Here is a 24,274-nt window from a genome sequence, read left to right as displayed (position 1 = left end):
GAAACTTGCTAGGGTTGCAGAGTGTTGGTGGTCAGGAAGGATCAGAGAAGACTAGGGTTCAGGTAACCCTAGAAGGCAGCGAACTATTTTTTCCTTGTAGGTTGTTACTTTTTAATAGAAGTTCTTTAAGAGAAGATAGGTTGACCTATCTGGAGGGGAAGGCCAAACCATTCTAGCTCTTCCTCTCTTCGATTTCCTAGGGTTTTACATCAAACCCTGAATCGGCTGTGTTTCTCTCTACTCTAGGGCTTGAAAGTGATCTACGGCAAGCCCTAGTGGTTGACTGAACCCTGTGATCTACCTAGAGCTACTCTTAAGTTGATTGGTAGGTCCGATCAGATTCTAGGGTTTCTTATTAATCCTACTGCAAGACTGATTAAAACCCTAACTTTCCCTAGCATATCAGTTTTGTTTTAAAGCTGTTCTCAGAGTTCTAAGGGGGTTAGAGATCTACGGACAACTACTGCTGTGTTGGCTAGTTGGTCTCAGATCAGAATTACTTCGGTTTTGTGCACATACACTGAGAAACAGATCAGGCCTATACTGTTTTGATTGTGATTGGTGATTCAAGTACTGTTTTGAGATTTGACAGAAATGGAGTCTAAAATTCAGGCAGAAGGCAGTCTTGGGAACATCAGTTATGGTGGTATTTCTGAGATGGGTGGTCAGATTACGACCGTAAAGTTTTATGGATCAAACTATTTGGAATGGGCCCAATCAGCCATGATGGCTATTGGTGGAAGAGGTAAATTAGGGTACCTCCTGGGAGATATGAAAGAACCTTCCAAGAGAGACCCAACATATACCAAGTGGATGCAAGAAAACTACTTGGTTATGACATGGTTGTGTAATTCTATGCAGCCTCATATTAGCCAGAATTATTTGTGGGCAAAGACAGCTAAGAAGATATGGGATGTTATGAAAGAAATTTACTCCCAACCCCTTAATGTTGCCAGAGCATATGAATTGAAATGTGAAGTGAACACCCTTAAACAAGGAGAGAAACCGGTATCGGTCTACTTCTCTACCTTGAAGTCCCTGTGGCATGAGATTGATAACTTAGAGACTCTTGAGTGGGAGAGTCCCAAAGATGCTCAGACCCATAGAAAACACATCGAGACAAACAGAGTGTTTGAGTTCCTGGCGGGACTGAACTCAGAATATGATATTGTGAGCCAGCAGATTTTGACTAGAGACGGTGTGACTCTCTCAGGCTTACTCATTTGTACACAGTGAAGAAACCAGAAGGAATGTTATGATGCAACCCATATCAGCCTTTGTAGCGGCTACACCCAGATCAGGGGGTGATTCAGAGAAGGACAGGAGGAAGGAAGACAAGAAGGATGTAGTATGTGAACATTGTAAGAAACCCAAACATACAAAAGAGACATGTTGGAAACTGCATCCCCACTTGGTTCATGCGAAGTTACGAAACAAGAAGAGCACTGCTCATGTAGCCATGAACACTGATTCAGAATCCTCATCTGGCACAAAAGGAACATCTTTGGAGACCTTAGCTGCAGTTCGGGCTGCCCTAATACAGCTAGAAAAAGGAGGTTGGAAATTCAGCTCAGCCACCGCAACCTTCATCAGCCCCTGTCACATCTGCCTTCGCCCATTCAGGTACTCGAGCTTCAGCCTATCATGCCTCAGCTTCAGGTACTACTGAACCTTGTTGGGTAATAGACTCAGGTGCATCTGATCACATGACAAGCTTGCCTTCACTGTTTACTACTTACCATTTGTCTTCTGGTAGGGATAAGGTATCTATTGTTGATGGCTCCCTGATTCCTATTTCTGGGAAGGGTGATATCAAGCTTTCAGATACTATCTCCCTATCATCTGTTTTGCATGTGCCTAAGCTTGATACTAACCTTCTTTCAGTCAGTAGTATTACCAAGAATATGAATTGCTCAGTAACCTTCTTCCCTGACCGATGTGTTTATCAGGACTTGGAGACACAAAAGGTGATTGGGACTGGCCGTGAGACGAATGAGATCTATCTGCTCAGGGAGCGGTTCCGTCAGGGAGAGTCAGTAGAGAAGTTGTCTTTTGTTTCTAAGAGTGTGAGTCCGGTTATGCTTTGGCATAACCGATTATGTCATTTGTCTTTTCGATCTTTACAGAGTTTGTTTCCTACTTTATTTGAGTCTATTGAGTTGTCTCAGCTACAGTGTGAAAGTTGTGAGTTTGCTAAGCATTGTAGAAAACCTTATTTATTGAGTAATAAAAAGAGTGATAATTCTTTTGATATTGTGCATACTGATGTTTGAGGGCCTTATCATATCCCTTCCATGGGTGGGTACAGATATTTTTTGTTATTTGTTGATGACCATACCCGCTTTTCTTGGGTTTATCTCATGCATTCACGAGATGAGGTACCTTCCCTGACCCAAAGTTTTCACCAAATGATCCTAACCCAGTTTGATGCCAAGATCAAAGTTCTCCGATCTGATAACGCAAAGGAATACTTTGCTAAATCATTGACATCTTATCTTCTTCATCATGGGGTTATCCACCAGAGCTCTTGCCCTCATACACCTCAGCAGAATGGAGATGCCGAGAGGAAGAACAGGCACATTTTGGAAGTGGCTAGAAGTCTCATGTTTACTTCCAATGTCCCTATTCACTTCTGGGGGGACGCTATCCTCACGGCGGTATACCTTATTAATCGGGTCCTTTCCAGGGTCCTTGATATGCGATCTCCTTTTTTGCTTCTACACCAACGTGATGACTTGTTTTCTATTCCCCTTAAGTCATTCGGTTGCACTTGCTTTGTTCAGCTTCTCGGACCCCATCCCTCCAAGTTCGAACCCAAAGCCTCCAAATGCATCTTCCTTGGTTATGCACAAACTCAAAAGGGTTATTGCTGTTATGATCCTGTCTCCGGGAGGAAGTTTGTCTCCATGGATGTCACTTTCTTTGAGGGGACACCCTATTATCCTCGGGTTGCCCCTCAGGGGGAGAGTAGTGAGAGTGGGGGTTTGAGTTCTTGTCTTCAGGGGGAGAGCAGTGAGAGTGGGGCAGTTCCTTTACCTATTCCATTGGGTGATGAGAACTGCAATGGTGAGGGTGGTCAGAGAGATCAGGAGTTGAGGGAAAGCTGCAATGGTGAGGGTGGTCAGAGGGATCAGGAGTTGAGGGTTTATCACAGGCGGTGCAGACCAGCTCCAATCTCATCTGCAACTTCAGGTCCAGATACTTCAGTCCCAAAGCCCAAAGAGACTTCCCCTACAGATGATCTTGACCTTCCAATTGCAGTCCGTAAAGGGAAACGACATTGTACCACATCCACAGCCCACTGTATTTCCCATTTTTTATCCTATGATCGCCTATCTCCTACCTACATGTCCTACCTTAGCTCCATTTCCAATGTCCCTATTCCAAGAACAGTGCAAGAAGCTTTATTCGTCCCTGAATGGAAAGATGCAGTGCAAGTTGAGATGGATGCTCTGTTGAAGAACAACACCTGGGAGGTAGTTGATTTGCCAAAAGGAAAGAAACCAGTTGGATGTAGATGGGTATTTACGATGAAGCATAATGCAGATGGATCTATTGAGAGGTATAAAGCTCGGTTAATTGCAAGAGGGTTTACACATACTTATGGCATAGATTACTTGGAGACATTTGCACTGGTAGCCAAGATGACTACTATTCGAGTTCTCTTGTCCCTTGCAGCAAGTCACACTTGGCCTTTATACCAAATGGACGTGAAAAATGCCTTTCTGAATGGAGATCTGCAGGAAGAAGTTTACATGCGTTTGCCTCCTGGCTTCTATGATACAGAAGTAGGTAAGAAGGTCTGCCGGCTCAACAAGGCTTTGTATGGTTTGAAACAGTCACCTAGGGCTTGGTTCGATAGATTTAGACTAGCACTTGTGAAGTTTGGATATGTACAGGCCCAGTCAGATCATACCCTATTCACCAAGAGGGTGGAGTCCTCTTTGACACTATTGGCAATATATGTTGATGATATTGTGGTCACAGGGAATGATAGCCATGAGATTGAGTCTCTTAAACAGCTTCTTCACCAAGAATTTGAGGTGAATGACCTTGGTGTACTCCGGTATTTTTTTGGTATTGAGGTTGCTAGATCCAAACAGAGGATCTTTATATCTCAGAGGAAATATGTCCTAGACCTGTTGGCAGAAACTGGAAAGTTAGGTGTCAAGCCTGCAGATACACCAATTGAACAGAATCACAGGATTAGTGCCGAGAGTGGGGAGCTTCTTGAAGACAAAGTTATGTTCCAGAAACTGGTAGGAAAGCTCCTATATCTTTGCCTCACTCGGCCAGATATTACTTATGCTGTTAGTGTTGTCAGCCAGTACATGCATTCTCCTAGAACCACACATCTTCTTGCGACAGAAAGAATCTTAGCCTACTTGAAGAGATGCCCCGGTAGGGGTATACTTTTCAAGAACAACAATCACATGAAGGTGGAGGTTTATACTGATGCAGATTGGGCTGGGAGTGTTGATGACAGAAGGTCTACCTCGGGATATTGTGCCCTTGTGGGAGGAAACCTTGTCTCCTGGAGAAGTAAGAAACAAAGTGTGGTCTCCCGGTCAAGTGCTGAAGTAGAATACAGGTCCATGGCCAATGGAGTGGCTGAAATCCTATGGCTAAGATCTCTACTTGAGGAGTTGGGTATTGAGTATGAGAAGCCCTTGATGCTGTACTGTGATAATCAAGCCGCCATTAATATAGCACATAATCCAGTACAGCATGACAGAACCAAACACATTGAAGTTGACCGCTATTTTGTGCGAGAGAGGGTCTTATCTCAAGAAGTATGCCTCCCTTACATCACATCCAGTATGCAACTAGCCGACATTCTTACTAAAGTCGTATCAAGAAAGAAACTAGAGGCGGATCTATCCAAGTTGGGAATGATGAACATATATTCCCAACTTGAGGGGGAGTGTAGAGAACATTGATGTGGGCCCCACAGCTGTGGTCCCACTCTGTCCGTAGGGTAGAATGTATCTAGTCACAGCTGTGGTTATTTTGTTGTTCTGTTATTTCTAGTTTCAGTTTTATATTGGTTGTTATTTGTTAGCAGTTATGATGTAGACACCAAGGGCAGATATGTCCTTTCATGTAACTAGCATAACCTATATATATTAACTTAAAGTGGCGGTGGCAGAATATTGACATTCTGTTCTTCTCCTCAAAATCTGTGTTCTATTGCTCTTCCATCACTCTTTCTTCTACATCTTCACTTTCTCTTCTCATCGAACCTGAAATCTCTTAGTGATCAAGACTGAATAGCAGTCTTGAAAACCTACAATAATAACATGAAAAAATAAGAGGAAAAGTACATATTTATCCCTAGCGGCACAACCTATAAAAAAAACATTAAATAAAAGACTGGAGCATGCTGACAGCACCCTAAAATAACAACATAAACTACTATAACAGCAGAAATAACTCTAATAACAATTCTAACAACACTCCTCCTCAAGTTGGGCCGAATATTTCTATCATGCCCAACTTGCCACATAGCTCATTGTTCCACAAGTATGGAAATCCTTTTGTGAGAACATCAGCCAATTGCTCGTTGGAGTTGACATAGGAGTAGAAACTTCACCCTTTTCCAATCTTTTCTCTTATGAAGTGCTTGCCCACTTCAATGTGCTTTGTCCTATTGTGTAGGACGGGATTGCTAGCGATGTTTATGGCTGCCTTGTTGTCACAGTAGAGGGACATAGGGCTGTGAACAGTAACCCCAAGCTCCCCTAGAAGATTCTTCGACCACAATACTTCAGCCACCCCATGTGCCATAGCTTTGTACTCCACTTCAGCACTTGACTTTGCAACTACACTTTGTTTTTTATTTCTCCATGTCACTAGATTTCCTCCCACAAACGTGCAATACCCACTTGTGGATTTTCCATCATCCACAACACCTGTATAGACTTCCACTTTCAGATGGTTATGTTTATGAAACAACAAACCGGTCCCTGGATACTTCTTCAAATACCTAAGTATTCTCTCAACTGCTTCCATGTGTGGTCTCTTAGGGGAATGCATGAATTGGCTTAGGACCCCAACTGATAAACAATGTCCAGACGTGTCATAAACAAATAGAGCAACCTTCCCACTAATCTTTGAAACTGTTTTACATCAGTAGTCGATCAAGACTACAGTCTGTCTTGGATTTAAAAGGAAACAAACACTAATTTGAAGAGGAGAAGAGAGGAGAAGAAGAGAAGTACATGAAGAAGAATTCAGAAAAAGAGAGAGAGGGTCTTGACTTCTGCCGACCCCCTCTTATGATTTATATAAATGTTTGACCAACTGTAAAAGGGATGAATTGCCCTTATTGCTTACATGGCAAAAAGAATAAAAGAAAACTAATAATAAAAACTGAAATAACTACCAACTAATACACTGCCATAACTAACTGAAATATTGCTGCCATACAAACACAATGGGGACCACATCAATATTCTCTACACTCCCCCTCAAGTTGGGAATAGATATTTGTCATTCCCAACTTGCATAGGTTTGCCTCTAATTTCTTCCTCGGAATAGCTTTGGTGAGAAGATCTGCGAGCTGCATGCTGGAGGTGATATACGGAAGACACTTCTTGAGATGAAAGCCTTTCTCTAACAAAATGTCGATCTACTTCAATATGCTTAGTTCTGTCATGCTGTACCGGATTATGGGCTATATTAATAGCAGTCTGATTATCACAATAAAGCATTAAGGGCTTCTCATAAGCAACACCCAACTCCTCAAATAGTGATTTCAACCATAGGATTTCAGCCACACCATTTGCCATGGACCTATATTCAGCTTCAGCACTGGAACGAGAAACAACACTTTGTTTCATACTCCTCCAAGAGACAAGATTACCTCCTACAAAAGCACAATATCCAGAGGTAGACCTTCTAGGAAAGTGCATATACTAACTGACAACACTGACTGCATAACTGATGTCCGGTCATGTGAGACAAAGATAAAGGAGTTTTCTAACTAACCATTGGAACATAGCTTTATCTTCAAAAGGCTCTCCACCCTTTGCACTGATCTTGTGATTCTATTCAATAGGTGTTTTTGCAGGCTTAACGCCCAACTTTCTAGTTTCTTCCAATAGGTCAAGAACGTACTTTCTTTGAGAAGCAAAAATCCCATGTTTAGACCTAGCTACCTCAATGCCCAAGAAGTACCGTAGCTCTTCCAGATCTTTTACCTCAAACTCTTGATGAAGGAGTTGTTTAAGAGACTCAATCTCATTGCTATCATTCCCTGTCACTACAATATCATCCACATATACAACAAGCAAGGTCAAGGAAGAATCCACTTTCTTAATGAACAATGTATGGTCTGACTAGGTCTGCACATAACCGAATTTTTCAAAGACTTGTTTGAATCTATCAAACCAAGCTCTGGGGGACTGTTTTAATCCATACAAGGCTTTATTCAACCGGCAAACCTTCTTTCCTTTTTCTGCATCATAAAATCCAGGAGGCAACTGCATGTAGACTTCTTCCTGCAAGCCTCCATTGAGGAAGGCATTTTTAACATCCATCTGGAACAAGGGCCAAGAGTAACTGGCTGCAAGGGATAATAAAACTCTAATAGTGGTCATCTTTGCTACTGGAGCAAAAGTCTCCAAGTAGCCTATACCATAAGTTTGAGTAAATACCTTTGCAACTAACCGGGCCTTATACCTTTCAATGGAACCATCAACATTATGTTTCACAGTAAACACCCATCTACATCCAACTAATTTCTTCCCTTTAGGCTAGTCAACTAGCTCCCAAGTATTATTCCTCAGAAGAGCATCCATTTCAATCTTCATTGCATCTTTCCACTCAGGAACTGACAAGGCGTCCTGCACTGTTATGGGATAGGAATATCAACAATGGATGCAAGAAATGACCTGTAAGAAGGGGACAGGTGATCATAGGACAAGAACTAGGAAATGCAATGGGCTATGGATGTGGTGCAACGCCGTTTGCCTTTACGGACTGCAATGGGGAGGTCAAGATCATCAAATGGAGGTAAGGGCTCAACGGTGGAAGGTATCTCAGTGGAACCTAGATCTGATAAAGGGACTGTGGTACCTGGATCTGGATCTGCAGAAGGAACTGGGACTGGCTTGGACTAATGATGACCGAAATCAACATGCCTCCACCACCTGTGATACTCCCAAATCTCGACACCTTCGATAACCCTCCCCATTACATCCCTCATCACTCAATGGAATGGGTAAAGGAACTTCTGATGAGTTAATCCCACACTCACTACTCTCCCCCTGAGGAGAACCCTAGGATAATAGGGTACATCCTCAAAGAAGGTAACATCCATAGAGACAAATCTCCTCCCAAAAGTGGGTTCATAGTATCCCTTTTGAGTTTGTGCATAACCGAGAAAAATACATTTGGAGGCCTTAGGATCAAATTTGGAATGATGAGGGCCAAGAATCTGAACAAAGCAAGTACAACCAAAGGTTTTAAGGAGAACAATAATCAATTCCTTATCAGGATATAGAAGGGTAAATGGAGGTTTCATATCAATAACCTGTGAAGGAACTCAATTAATGAGATACACTGCTATAAGAATAGCATCTCCCCATAAACGAATAGGCACATTGGAGTTGAACATGATGCTTCTAGCCACCACCAATATGTGTCTATTCTTTCTCTCAACAACCCCATTCTGTTGTGGTGTATGAGGACAAGTACTCTGGTGGATAATTCCATGATCAAGCAAATAAGAGGCTAATGGGTTGGCAAAGTATTCCTTTGCATTATTCGATCTGAAGATTTTGATTTTGACCCCAAATTGGGTTAAAATCATCTGATGAAAGATCTGGGTCAAAGCAGGAACCTCATCTCGAGAACGGCATAAGGTAAACCCAAGAAAAAACAGGTATAGTCATCAACAAACAACAAGAAATATCTGTATCCCCCCATAGCAATGATGTGATAAGGTCCCCAAACATCGGTATGCACAATATCAAAAGGATTACCACTTCTTTTATTACTCAATGAATAAGATGTTCTACAATGCTTTGCAAGCTTACAACTCTCACATATCAAACTGGACATCTGAACAGACTTAAATAAATTAGGAAACAAACTCTTCAAAGACCGAAAAGATAAATGACCCAACCGATTATGCCAAAGCGTAACCCGACTAACAGACTGAGAAACAAAAGATTTCCTATCCCAATGAGAATTCTCTCCAAGCAAATAGATCTCATTCGTCTCACGGCCAGTCCCAATCACCTTCCTTATCTCCAAGTCTTAAAAAACACATCGGTCAGGAAAAAAGGTTACTGAACAATTCTGGTGTTTTGTAATGCTACTGACTGAAAGCAAGTTAGTACTAAGTTTAGGAACATGCAAAACTGAAGATAAGGAAATGGTATTAGACAACTTGATGTCTCCCTTGCCAGAAATGGGAACAAGGGAACCATAAGCAATGGACACTTTATCTCTACCAGAAAATAAGTGATAGGTAGTAAATAGTGATGGCAAGCCAGTCATATGGTCAGATGCACTTGAGTCTATTACCCAACAATGTTTAGTGTTACTTGGAGCTGAAGCATGATAAATTGAGGCTCAAGTACCTGAATGAGCAAAAGCTGATGTGGGAGGAGCTGATGGCAGATGAGATGATTGAGTTGAATTGCCAACTTCTTTTTCCAACTGAGTTAGGGCAGCCGAGAGAGCAGCTAGGGTGTCTAGAGGTGTACCTTTTTGTGCCAAATGAGGTTGCACAATCAGTATTAACAACCATATTAGCATTACCCCTTTTGTTCCTGAGTTTTGTTGGAACTAGATGAGGATGCAACTTCCAACAGGTGTCTTTAGTATGCTTAGGTTTCTTGCAATGTTTACATACCAGATCCCACTTGTCTTCCTTCTTTATATCCCTCTCCGTATCACCCCCAGACTTAGGTTTAACTGCTGCCAAGGTTGGTTGGAAGGGTTGTTGCTGCATCATAACCTTTTTTCCTAGTCTCTTCATTATGCACTAAGAAGTAGGCTTGTGATAGGGTCACACTATCTCTTGCCAGTAGTTGTTGTCTCACAATATCATATTCAGGATTCAGACCAGCTAGGAACTCAAAAACCCTATTAGTTTCAACCTGCTTTCTATGAGTCAGTAGCATTACAAAACACTTGCTTTCAGTCAGTTTCATGCCACAACCTCCAAGAATCTCCTTAGTAGCAGCCGCTTATTGCCAGTAACCTCCAAGAATCAGTCGATCCATCTTCTCTGTTGAAAAACTTCTAAACCCAGGAAGTTCTCATGTAGTCGGCCTAATTAGACTAGAATAAGAACTCCTAGGTCGGCTCTAATACCAAGTAGTCGATCAAGACTACAGTTTGCCTTGGATTTAAAAGGAAACAAACACTAATTTGAAGAGGAGAAGAAGAGAAGAAGAGAAGAAGAGAAGTACATGAAGAGGAATTCAGAAAAAGAGAGAGAGGGTCTTGACTTCTGCCGACCCACTCTTATGATTTATATAAATGTTTGACTAACTGTAAAAGGGCTGAATTGCCCTTATTGCTTACATGGCAAAAAGAATATAAGAAAACTAATAATAAAAACTGAAATAACTACCAACTAATACATTGTCATAACTAACTAAAATATTACTGCCATACGGACACAGTGGGGACACATCAATGTTCTCTACAACATCTTTCAAAGGTCCACCATCACAATCACCCAATTTATGGTCAACATCCATAAGATTATCCACTGGCTTTGCACTTAGCTTGCTTGTGTCTTGTAACAGATCAAGGATGTACTTCCTCTGAAAAATGAAGATGTCCCTTTTTGAGCGGGCAACCTCAATCCCAATAAAGTACTTTAGTGGACCCAGATCTTTCACTTCAAATTGGGAAGCTAGGAACTCCTTCAACTTTTGTATTTCCAAGCTCTAGTTCCTTGTAATGATGATATCATCCACAAACACTATCAGCACTACAACCTGTTCCTGGCACCTCTTCACAAAGAGAGTGTAATCAGATTGGCATTGTTCGAATCCTACTTGCTGGACCGCCATAACAAACCTATTGAACCATACTCTGGAAGATTGTTTTAAGCCATAAAAGGACTTTCTTAACTTGCACACCTTATTTCCACTTCCTTTGGCACAGAAACCTAGTGGTTGAACCATATACACCTCTTCCAAACCACCATTTAAAAAAGCATTATTTACATCAAGTTGATGCAATTCCTAATCAAGGTTTGCAACCAATGATAGAAAGACCTGAATTGAGTTCATCTTAACTATTGGAGCAAATGTCTCATCATAGTCAACACCATAGACTTGAGTATACCCTTTTATTAACAACCTTGCTTTGTACCTTTCAACTATCCCATTCACTTTGTGTTTCACTTCCCTTTTAGAAGATCCACCAACTCCCAAGTGTGATTCTTATGAAGGATATTGATCCCCTCCTTCATAGCATCTATCCATTCAGGGTAAGTTAAAGCCTTTGCCACATTTTTGGGTATGGGAATGCTATCAAGTGAAGATAGGAAGGCACGATAAGGGGGAAATATAATCATAGGATACACATTGGGTAATGGGGTGTTTGGTAGTGCATGACTTGGCTCCCTTTCTTTAAGCAATATGAATGTCAAGGTCATCCACAACCAAAATTGGAGCAGGGGTATCAATAGGAGCAAGGGTGTCTGGTTCATTTGGACTTACCTCCTAGGAGTTTGAAGGTGTCAGTTGCTCAATATCTGGTAGCTCCACATCTTTATCACATTGCTAATCTCTATAGTGCTTACGTGGGAAGACACGAAAAGGGGTGGGATCCAAAATAGAAGGAAGAGAGACTTGACAGACCTGCTTCTCCTCCACGCTACTCTCCCCTTGAGGAGAAGCAAAGAAGAACGGTTCAGACTAAAAAAATGAAACATCCATTAAGACAAAAAAAAAACCTTATGACTAATGGGATCAAAGCATTATTAACCCTTTTGAGATGAGGAGTACCACGAGACAAAGACAAATCATGGATAAAAGCACGACAACCAAACACTCATGGGAATTGAAAATGTAGAGACAGTGAAATCTAGCCATAGGGCTATTTTTGTACTTTTACTTTTCTTTGTTGTATATCTATTCTTTGTATTCTCTCTCTCATGTAAATTAAGGGCAGATCTGTCCTTTTACAACTTAATATAAATATATCTTTTAGGGTGTTGATTGACACAAGGTGTCACACCAACCATTCGATTGTTCTCTCTCTGTCAGTCTCTCTCTTTTCTAACTTTCGAACTAACTCTGACAGAAAATAAAGGAGACTAAGAGAACAACAACTGATGAGGGGCCTTGTAGTTCAACACTTTGGAAAACATGTGATTGATGATATAAGCAACAGCAAGTACAACATCTACCCAAAATCGTTTTGGTACATTCATGTGTAACATCATCCCTCGTGCTACCTCGAGGAAGTTTCTATTCTTTCTTTCTGCAACACCGTTTTGTTGCGGTGTTCTTGCCCATGAGCTCCTATGAAGGAGTCCATGGGAAGCAAAAAATTCATTGAGCTCACCATGGAAATATTCTTTTGCATTATCCAATTGAAAAATCTAGATTTCAACATGAAACTACATAAACATCATCCTCTGGAAATCCCTCACAATCTTTGGACCTTCGTCTCTACTACGCAATGGAAATACTCATGTATAGCGGGAAAAATCATCAATTAGTGTGATAAAGTACATATACCTACCATCCAAAGTTATAGTAGTAGGCCCCCAAACATCATAATACACAATATGGAAAGGGAAACTTGATCTTTTATTACTTGAACGAAAAATTGCTCTATATTGCTTGCTCTACTAACATGTTTGACACTGGAAATCCGACACTAAACATGATTTAAATAAAAAAGAAAACAAAGACTTCACTATTTCAAAAGACACATGACCCTAAATGATTATGCCACAAAAGAATTTGACTCCTATTTGACTGACTATGTGACTTTGAGGGTGGCACTGAGAAACCAACCTTGTTGTCAAGAATGTAGAAACCATCCACTAAGCTTCCTCTACCAATCATCCTCCCAGAAGTTAGACCCTGAAAAACACATTAACCAAGAAAAAAGGTTACACTACAGTTTAAAGAGTTTGTGATACTACTAATGGAAAACATATTGATGGGAAGTTTAGGTACATGCAACACATTATTCAAGTTAAGGCCATGGGGAAGGGATAGTGATCCCTGGCCTACAATGGAGGATAATGGTCCATCTGCAAGTTATCCCTCCCTGATAAAAGGCTATAAGACTAAAAAAAATTTGGCTTACCGATCATGTGGTTAGAGGCCCCTCAGTCAATGATATAGGGGGAATCAGTGGCAGTGAAGACATGGAAGATAGGGGCTGCATTACCTGATGTAGAAGAAAATGAAGTAGAAGGGATGCCAGTAGCTTAATTGTCCATCTGATGTAAGGCCCTACCATATGATTCCAAATAGCTACGAAAGGAGTTAATGATATCCTCCTTGGGCTCAAAACCAATGAAGTGCTCCCGAGCAATACCAGTAGACACCCCAACAAACCGAGTATCTTGAGTTGCCATATTTGTTGCATTATTTGTTGTATTAGACTTTTTCAGACCCTGCACCCTACCTTGTTCTTGGTTCTTTATAGCCCACTTTGGCTTCCCATAAAGCTCCCAACATGTGTCACTTGTATGTCTTGAATGCTGGCAATGAGTACACCACAACTTGTCCTTGTCATCAACTTTATGAAGTGCTCCCGAGCAATACCAGTAGACACCCCAACAAACCGAGTATCTTGAGTTGCCATATTTGTTGCATTATTTGTTGTATTAGACTTTTTCAGACCCTGCACCCTACCTTGTTCTTGGTTCTTTATAGCCCACTTTGGCTTCCCATAAAGCTCCCAACATGTGTCACTTGTATGTCTTGAATGCTGGCAATGAGTACACCACAACTTGTCCTTGTCATCAACTTTCTTGGATTCGCTCTTCTTTCCCACATTATTACCACCCATTGCAGCTATTGCCACCCGCTGCTCCCCCTCAATTGTAACCATCACACTTTGTCTACTTTCCTCAAACTAGACAAGGCCATATACTTCTTGAACTGAAGGCAACTCTCTACTCCCCAAGATCTGAACTCTGAGAGGTTCATATATGAGGTTTAGTCCCAACAAGAAAGCAAAAACCCACTGTTGAGAAACCAACTTCTTTTGGGCTTTAGCATCATCATCATATTTCCACTCGATAACCTGATAGTGATCCAACTCCTTCCATACTGAAGAAAGGGCTGAATAATAAGCTGACGAACTATGGTTACCCTGTTTACAAGTTGAGGATTCAGCCTATAACTGGTAAATCTCAGCATAGTGCCTTTGCTTAGAGTGGGTGGTTTTAGCCTATTCCCACATTTCACTAGCAGTTTTTGCCCACATAAAGTTCTTCTTCACATCAAGTCCCATGATGCAAGAAGCCATGACATCACCATATTGTTCTTCAGATCCCACCTATCATCAGTTGTCCCACTCTTAGGTTCTTTCACTCTCCCGTTTATGTAGCCAACTTTTCCCCTAATTGTAACATAAAACTTCACACCTTTAGCCCATTCCAGGTAGTTCAGGCCATTTAGAGAGGTAATTAGCATAAGAAACATCATATTTCCGATTCCCATACTAGTTGTACTATGGGTTGATATAATCCCAGATGAAACAAAATCATCATTTGTCATTAAAGAAAAATTCTATAGAGCAAAAACAGGAACCATAGGTGCACAAAACTTGTCACCACTCAAGTACTACCACTCACAATCACTAGTAGGGCACAAAACACCAAACAATTCTGCTTTTGAATTTAAAAAAAAAAAAAATCTGCTGAAATTCCACTAACAGCGACTAAACAGTCCAAGAAACTAAGTTCTAGTCACCACTGGACCAAACACCACATATACTAATCAAACACAGCATATACCTGTGACAAAGGGGATACACCCCTGTACAGTACTTGTACGAAGGTACAAACACCAAGAAAGGAGCCTTCACAGCATCGGCTACCCAGTGATTTAAAAGGCGCGCCTAGGCGCACAGGCGAGGCACATTTTAAGGTAGGCGCCTCGCCCAGGTCCTAGGCGCACCAGGCGCGCCTTGCGCCTTTTGAAAACTTTCCGCTTTTTCCTTTCTTTTCTTAGTCTGGCGGCTGGGCCAGGGGCTCCGCCCCCAGACCCTCGTGCCACGCCTCTCGAGGCCAGCCCAAATAAGTCCATGTTAGGGTCACCGGAGCTTCAAGAATCCCCTATTTGGTAAATTCGTCCGTTCATTCGTCCTAATAAAATATCTTCTTAAAAGCAATTAAAAACTATAAAATTATTATTTTTTGTGTGAAAACTAAGAATTTAAGACCCTAACATGGACTTGTATGGGCTTGCCTCGAGGGGCATGGCACAAAGGTAGCTCGTAGAATTAGGAATGTAATATGTCACAATAGCTACTTGATGCAATTGAGAAAAAAAGAGATTGTGGGTTTTATATGCTTGAAAATGTTTTATATGTTTGATTTCATTTTTAAATTCTCATATGAGTATGCTTTACGTATTATATTTATGTATTTTAATTTTAGATAATAGGTTTTTTTAAACATTTATTTTTAAACTTAAGTTTATATTTTTATTAATATTATGTTTTATAAACTTTTTATTTTTTTGAATTTTTTGAATTTTTTGAATTTTTACCTTTTCTTTTTAAATTGTGCACCTTGCCTCAAAAAGGCATGCGCCTCGCCTTGCGCCTCAAGCGCAAAATGGCCCTTGCACCTTGCGCTTTTAAAACACTGTGGCTACCTCCTACTAGGGTTTCCTTGGTGTTACGACCAAGGAGGAACCCAGAAAAAACAGTGATTTAATGTTATGACCAGTCCGATTAGGGTTTCTTGTCTTCTCAGTTCAAGAAATCAGAAATCTTGGTAAAAATAGTGTGATTCAGAGAGAAGGATTCCTATCACCCAGAACCTTGCTCTAATGTTTTCTTCTAGAAAAGAGAGGAGAAAGAGAAGAAGAGAGAAGAGGAGGAGAGATGTTTAAGAGCAAAAAATCTGGGCTGACAGCGCCCAGCTTTCTATTTATAATAACATGAAAAAATAAAAGAGGAAAAGTACATATTTACCCCTGGTGGCACACCCTAATAAAAGAAGCATAAAATAAAAGACTAAGAACCCTAAACTAACAACATAAACTACTCTAACAGCATAAATAACTCTAATAACTCTAGCAACAGTCGGAAACAACTCCTTACTTTTTTAATTCTTTTCTTTCCATTTCTGGAACAAAATCAGGGGCTCCACCCCTTCTCCTTCACTTTGAAGGGGTTTTCTTTTCTTTGGAGACAAGAACAGAGGCCTCAGCCCCTTCTCCTTTTTTAAATTTTTTCTTCTTCTACAACAATCAGGGGCTCAAACCCTTATTTTCCTTCTCTTTTCTCAAAAACGGATAAGTGCTTCACCTCTTCTCCCCTTCTCCATTTCTTCTAATCTTATTCTTCTTAATAACCATGTTGAACATGAATTCTTCTTAACATCACTTAAGCAATGCCTAAGCAACTTAGCAACTAAGCACTCCCTTGTTGCTTGGGTTTGTCTTAGTGCCTTGCCACTATCACATGGTAACTCTAGCTATTTAGGTCGGCCTGTTGGATGATGTTTTTGTTTTTGTTTTTTAACCCCAAAGTTTACTCCTGGTGGAGGGGTGGCACCTTAAAATTTTATTAATCTCCACAAAAGAGTATAAATAAGTATGTACAGGGGAGAGCATAGCTCGCCTTGCCCCAAACCCAATATATAGTATGCACTCCCTCACACTCTTAATCCCAGCAATTAACCTTATCGATCCAGTGTAGAGCTTTCCGATGTGCACTAAACCAGTCATTCAATATGCCAACAGTAACAAGAGAGCCACTTTCCACTATAATGGGCCAGAATCCCATGGCTGAAGCTAGATAAACACCATCAAATACTGCTCTTTCCTCTGGCTCAACACTTGTACCTGTGCCATAATCAAAAACAAAAGCCAGCAAAAAAATTGCCTCTTTCATCTCTAAAAACACCCCCACCTGCACAACTCCCAGGATTTCCGCAAGATGCACCATGAACATTCACCTTCAGGTCCTTCACAGATGATAGTATACGACACCTTGGCATTCCTTTACTTTCAGCTTGTGTTTGTTGTGCTAATAGGAGAATAGAAACCACAAACCATCTTCTTCTTATTATTTTTTTTTTATCAATAACAAGAAACTTTATTAATGATATGAAACTATGTAAAGCTTAAGGTACAAAGAGGAGGTAAAAAGACTTGACTCCCCACCAAAAGAATACAATGGAAAAAAGTAAAAATTAGCCCAAAAAACCGAATCCCTATTCACCCCTTGCTTTGCTAACCCATCAGCAAAAGAATTAGCAGTCCTCTTCACCAGTTGTAATGAACCACAATATCCCTACTCAGCCATTTGAATTTATTCTTCTCATTGTTATAACTCCACAAACCACTGTCTCCCTCCTTTAGCCACTTAATTACCACCTTCGAATCACCTTCCAAACATCTGATGTTCCACTCCCTTGCTCTTTGGATACCTTCCAAGGCTGCAAGAATCTCAGCCCTAAGAAAGTCTCCTTCCCCGATTGGGCCTGAGAACATAGCAATGATAGCCCCCATCCTCATTCCTTAACACCTGTCTCCCTCCTTTAGCCACCTAATTACCGCCTCCAAATCACCTTCAAGGACCAAACATCTGATGTTCAACTCCCTTGCTCTTTGGATACCTTCCAGGGCTGCAAGAATCTCAGCCCTAAGAGAGTCTCCTTCCCCAATTGGGCCTGAGAACATAGCAATGATAGCCCCATCCTCATTCCTTAACACTCCCCCAATCCCAGAAGGCCCTGGGTTCCTTAAACAACTACCATCAAAATTCAGTTTTATGAACCTAGAGGGAGGAGGGGACCACAAAGGACTACAGGTCCTCTTACAGAGGGCAGAGGAAGCTATCTCCTTCTAATTTCTTACCAAATCAGCCACAGAATAATCTGAGAACAGTTTCATAGTTTTCAACCAATGTGCCACCCTTAACAAAATTATATCTAATAAGTTTTCAATGGTTTTTTCCTTATCTGAAAATATTCGTGAGTTTCTTTCTTCCCATAGAGACCAACACACTGCAGCCCTAATGCTTCTCCACATAGTCTTCCCTCTCTTCTTCGACCATCTGAAAAAATGAGAGAACAAGCTTTGGACATCTGAAAAAAGGGGGTCCAAACACACCCAAAAAGGGAAAAAACCGACTCCCAAACAGATTTAGCAACCGAACAAGTAACCATAAGGTGGTAACCAGTTTCCCCATCAGCTTTACAAAGAGTACATCTATTAGGAACTAAACAAGAGGTGGGTCTCTTTTTCTGAAGTAGGTCATTTGTGTTAGTTCTTTCCAGGAAAGTTTCCTAGCAAAAACTACCAACCTGAGGAAGAATGGGCCTACTCCAAATTTCTTTAACCGGGAAAGGCAACCCAATGGGATCAAAAGGCTGAGTTAAAGTCTCAAAAATGAAGCACAAGAGAGAAAACACCTGAAGAGGAAGGAACCCAAAATCTAGTTTCCTCCTTATTAGGATCCAAGAATACATTTTCAATGATGGCTAACAAAGACATAATGTGGTCCAAGTCTGCATCCCTAACTGCCCTTCTCAGACCTAGGTTCCACCCAAACCCTGAAGGAGAGTCTAAGGGGCTTAAAAAGGTAGGCATGGGTTCATTTTTCAAATCAGATAGAGCATACAAAGAGAGAAATTGGTCCATCAAAGGTGAGTCCCAGACCCAATGTTGTTCCCAAAATTTTATTCTATTACCGGAATTAAGACCATACCTGATACAAGGGGAGAAGACTGGAAGCAGTTTGTGTATGGCTGACCAAGGAGAGGCGGTTGTAGCCCTTGCCAAGATTCCAGGTTCCCAACCATTGTCTTCCGACCCATGTATGCTAGCCACAATCTTTGTCCACAACTTGTTTCTTTCCAATGGAAACATCCATAACCATTTCCCCAACAATGCCATGTTCCTTTTCCTAATATTCCCAATCCCAAGACCTCCTAGCTTTTTACCTCTAGTTACCACCTCCCATTTCACCCTATGGTCCCGCTTTTCCTTTCCAAGCTCCCACAAGAAATCCCTCATAAGCTTTTCCAAAGTGTTAGAAACCTTTGTGGGGATCTTAAACACTGATAGGAAGTACACAGGAAGATTAGCTAGGGTTGATCTAATCAAAGTGATTCCCCCCCCCCCCAAGGAAAGATAATTTTTCCTCCAAGAAGTAAGCTTTTTCCCAAATCTCTCCACCACCGGGTTCCAAAAGCTTACCTTCTTAGTGTTATCCCCCAAGGGGAGGCCTAAGTAAGTCATAGACCAGTCAGAGGTTGCACACCCTAAAACACCTGCATACTTACTAAGCTCCCTCTCCTTCAAATTCACACCCGCCAAACTACTCTTATCCAAGTTCACCTTGAGATTAGATACCCGCTCAAAGAGTTGTATTGCCAATTTTAAGGTCCGGATCCAATTGATGTCCCCACCTTCACAGAATAGTATTGTGTCATCTGCGAACTGCAAATGTGTAAGTGGTATCTCCTCCCTTCCTACTCTCCATCCTTTTATTAAATTCCTCGAATCCGCTCTCTGAACCAATTTCCCAAGTACATCAGCAATCAAAGTGAAAAGAAAAGGGGATAGTGGATCTCCTTGTCTTATTCCTCTTGAGGCGGAGAAGAAATCCACCACAGTTCCATTCACCAAGATAGAGTAGTGGCAACTTCTAATTCAGCCCCAAATCCATTTACACCAACTATCTCCAAAACCAAAACTTTTCAACACCTCCAACAAAAAAGGCCAATCAACCATGTCATAAGCCTTCTCCAAGTCCAGTTTAGACACCACTCCCTTCTTCTTTGATTTCCTAAAGCTCCTCAAACTCTCATTTCCAACAGAAAAGACCAATCGCCTTCTTATTTTTGGCAAACTAGCCTCTAAAGTTTGGGCTGCATTTAGTACTATGCTTGGCATTCTACACATCAAACTCAGTCGGCTAAGGACAGAATTCTCTTCTGCTTAAACCAAGGTAGAGGATGCCATTATCAGGTGAAAGAAATCATTGCTTCTATCCCTCTTTTCATTATCTAGGAGATCTGGAAAGAGAGGTGCAGACATAAGTATGAAGGCCAGACTAAAACAGAAAGCATGGTAATCTTGAAGGTGCTGAAGTGGCTTCATGAAATTCGTTCGCCCAATCCCAAACGTGGACCAAGTTTTGTGGAACAGCTGATTCTAGAAGCTTTGAATGTTAGACCTATGCAGACCCGACACCCAAAAGCTAGACTTGTCATCTGGAGTTGCCCTAGGATTGGCTGGGTTAAGGTAAATGTTGATGGAGCCTCAAGAGGCAATCCGGGTACCTCAGGAGGTGGAGGGATCTTTAGAACTGAACATGAACAGTTTATGTTTGCTTTTGCTTCCTTCTACAGTCTCACGACCAACATAGTGGCTGAGTGCAGAGCAGTCCGGGATGCTATATTTTTTGCCAAGTCTCTGGGCATTACAAAACTTGTTGTGGAGAGCGATTCCAAGGTAGTAATTCAGATCCTTTCAGGATCCTCCTCAGCCCCCTAAACCATTCTCACCTAGATCGATGACATTGCAAAGTTAACTGTTGACATGCAGATTGATTTCACTCACATTCTCGGAGATGGGAATGTAGTAGCAGACAGTTTACCTAACTTCTTGTGATAGCTCAAAGAGCCCTCTTTTTTATTCCAAGAACTCGCTTACCTGACATATTCAGTTTTTTATTTTTGATAATGCTTTATTTCTTCCTAGATTGCGTTGTAAATAGGCTTTGGGTTTTTCTTTTTATGAGTGAAACGAGCATATTGTATTCAGGTTTGGGGCAAGGCAGGCTACGCTCTTCCCTGTATTCTCTGAAAATAGTGCTTTATTTAATATAATTTTAAGGTTCCCCCCTCCACCTGGAGTAAAGTTTGGGGTTTTAAAAAAAAACAAGTTTGATGGAGCTGTCAATGGTGATGGAAAACCAACAACAGAGATATTGGTTCAAGCTTGCACAGGGACACAGCTTGGATGAAAAAACAAGAATTTTCTTCAGTGCACAATTTCATTATCAACAACGAGAATCAGAGATAAGATACAAAAAAAAAAACGAGAATCGGAGATACATACCCCAAGTGGGTGGTACTGTGACCTTCCACCTGCAAAGCTTTTTTAAATGGACATACCTTGTAGACATACCTGAAAGCAAGAATTTCCATCACCCAATAAAAGAAAATGATGGAACAAGTAATACTACAAGTGGAGGGTTTAATTGAGCATGAAAAAACAAGAATCACGATACAGAAGTTTTCAATGGAAAAATAGGGAATCCATGTACTTGTTCTGCCTGTTCTCAAAGCAACGATCATAAAATGAATAAAATTCCTTATCTGGCCCTGAAATTTAAAGCAAGTCAATGGAATAATTTTGCAAGCAATTTCTTTGAGAAATGATGCCATATATAAGTGCATACAACAGATTCTGTACATACCAAAATCATGTTTTAGCTTTTCAGTCAGACTTGATATTGTTGACAGTATCTTAGACAACTTTTTATTGGAGTCATCATACTCCTTCCGAATACGAGCAGCCTCTGCAGAAGCACAATTTAAAAATATATTATTTTTTATGAGCTTATTTTCCAACCAAGTGTAGTAAATTTTAAGAGTTTAATCTCTACCTGATTTTTCCACTGGAGTCTGAAACAAGTTAACCTTCTGTAAAATGTTCCTAACTGTTTCTTGTATCTTATCCAACCAAGATGAGCTACTTGTTGTAATATCTAAACATGAAGCAAAATGAGTACAGGTAACTTAGAGAACACCTAGGAAATTGGAATTGTTAAGTACTTAAGTTTGCAAAAGGAAACAGACTTGTACTTTAAAGACAACAAATGGTCACAGACCTGAAAAATCTGCTTGGTCTTCTGAGTCAGAGTTGTAGGATGTAGTAGAATCATCATTATATTCTTCCTCTGGCTCCTCATCACTGTTTCCATCTTCTATATTATCATCATCATAATTTTGGCTATCCACATCATTTTCTGAAGCATAGTGGTCATGGTCTTCATCGTGTGTGTTCACTGGGATCTCTTCATTAATTTCATGGTCTTCATCATGTGTGTTCACTGGGATCTCTTCATTAATTTCATGGTCTTCACCTTTAGGAACATCATCTTCGTTGGTTTGTGATTTGGTATTCTTTCCTGTCCAGCGAGAAGCAACAAGACGCCCTAACTCTTCTCTTGACAATCCCTCAGTATTGCCAGATACTTCATTCTCCTGAAACAACACGCATGACATTGATAGTAGAATTAACTAGATATAAATTACACTTAGAATTGATGCTAAGGGACATTTGTGTCTTTTTAGGTACTTATTCCTTGCTACATTAGGTACTTATTGTCTTGCTTCCAAGTCCTCTCATTCATCCACTGGGGTCAGTTTTTTGAACCATGAATTTTATTAATATGTAGAAAAGAATCCCTATGAGGGGGGACTTGACATTTGTGCCTTTTTAGGTACTTATTGTCTTGCTTCTAAGTCCTCTCGTTCATCCACTGGGGCCTTTTTTTTGAAGCATGAATTTTATTAATATGTAGAAAAAAACCCCTATGAGGGAGGACTTAAAATACCTTACCCCTCTAAAAAACTATACAGGGGGAAATTCAGCTCATACATAGGGTCTGAATACTCCCAAAGAATCAACAGCTTGTTCTAATGTGGGGAAGAAAGAGAGAATGTTGTAAATATGGTAGTGAAAGGGACCAAGGGAGAATGGTGTGAATGCAATTTCTGAGATCTGATGTGCAAAATCACAAATTGAAGTGTGACAATGGTGCAAAATCGCTTCTGAAGTTGTGAAACGATAATCTGAAGTGTAATAGTGGTGTGGAATCGCTTCTGAAGTTGATGTGAACTGTGAAATGGTAAGCTGAACTTGGTAGAGAATATGGAACAAACTGAGGCATGCCACTCGGTCACACCCCTTAAAACCGCATTTGCCCCCTACAGTGCAATCGGGTCTTTGCAAATTGGTTTCCAAGATGAAACAACCCACAGGCTTCTGGTAAGTGTGCATTTGCTTACCAGTCCTCTGTGAATCACTATTGGAAAATGCTCAAAATAGATTGACAGAGACCAACAGAATTACAATAGTAGTAGCCTGTGCTACGGACTTGTCCAACACTCTATTTATAGAGAGTTTTCAGCCACCCGAATGGACACAGAAGTGTCCTCACAGAGAGATGTGTCTCTCCTGAACAGTGTGCAAGCCACCTGTTCGAAGAGACATAAGGAAGAAGATGACATAACGTTTAGACAAAAAACCCATTTAAATAGAAACAGTTAAACAGATTTTAAACAAAAACGGTTAAAACACAATCATTTAAAAAGAATATGGTGTGGCGCGCGTATACACCCACACCCGACCCAGCCCTGGCTTGGCTCAACTTGACACGCACGTGTGAAAAGCACCCCTAACTCTCCACGAGCATGTGAACGCAATTTATAGTGTATTCTCCTACAATGGATTCCTACACATAGGGATAGCAAGTTATCTTATAAGCTGAATTCCACCTCTTTTACTAAGCAATGCGGGAGAAGGTGTTTTCACATGCTTCAAGAGGCTAGGACAAGAGAAAATACAAAACAATTAAGACAAAGCTTTTCCAAAAGAGAGGGAGAGAAAGATTCATGTATTTTGAATCTTCCCTCCATAACATAATTACATAAATACAATAGAGAATAATCAAACCATCTCAAAGGAGTTGTTTGAGGAAGCTGAGAGGCTGTGCTAAAGAGATGGTTTCCAGCATTGCCATACATGAAGTTGGCGAGAGAATCTGTGATTGAGCTACCCTCTCTGAGGATATGATGAAACTCAATGTGGCAATCCACAAGATCAGCCTTGATCTTGTTGATCCATCTAAGAACTGTCCAAGGAGAACCATAAGTACCATCGAGGATATTTACCATAACTAGTGAATCACCTTCTACCCAAAGGCTTGTGAGTCCAAAAGAGTAAGCTAAGCTTATACCATCATACATTGCTCTAGTTATATTGGTACATGTGCTATAGGATTTAGAAAAGGCCTAAACAAAGGAACCTGTGCTATCCCTGACTACCCCATCTCCTGCACTAGCACCTTG

At 40.8% G+C, this 24,274-nt stretch overlaps 1 protein-coding gene across 6 annotated transcripts in view; it reads right to left on the bottom strand.

The window, feature by feature from the left end:
- Positions 1-24,274, bottom strand: part of LOC148864176 (glucosidase 2 subunit beta-like) — a 57,801-nt gene that overhangs the window by 7,711 nt on the left and 25,816 nt on the right. For 2 of the 6 annotated variants that reach the window (XM_088977837.1, XM_088977836.1), the window contains exons 7-11: positions 22,030-22,405; positions 21,805-21,906; positions 21,616-21,717; positions 21,463-21,520; positions 21,255-21,323 (exon numbers count right to left, since the gene is read on the bottom strand). In XM_088977837.1, coding sequence (XP_088833963.1) covers positions 21,255-21,323; positions 21,463-21,520; positions 21,616-21,717; positions 21,805-21,906; positions 22,030-22,405 — 707 coding nt within the window. Of the gene's footprint in view, positions 1-13,001; positions 13,071-21,254; positions 21,324-21,462; positions 21,521-21,615; positions 21,718-21,804; positions 21,907-22,029; positions 22,406-24,274 lie in introns of all 6 variants that reach the window. The other 4 variants (XR_016109830.1, XR_016109829.1, XR_016109831.1 and 1 more) reach the window with 3 other exon arrangements.

This window comes from Nelumbo lutea, chromosome 3 (assembly GCF_056320005.1).
Source record: "Nelumbo lutea isolate HS-2025 chromosome 3, American lotus-T2T, whole genome shotgun sequence".
NCBI lineage: Eukaryota > Viridiplantae > Streptophyta > Magnoliopsida > Proteales > Nelumbonaceae > Nelumbo > Nelumbo lutea.
Note: the sequence above shows the minus strand (reverse complement) of the source record. Positions and strands in the feature narration are given on the sequence as shown.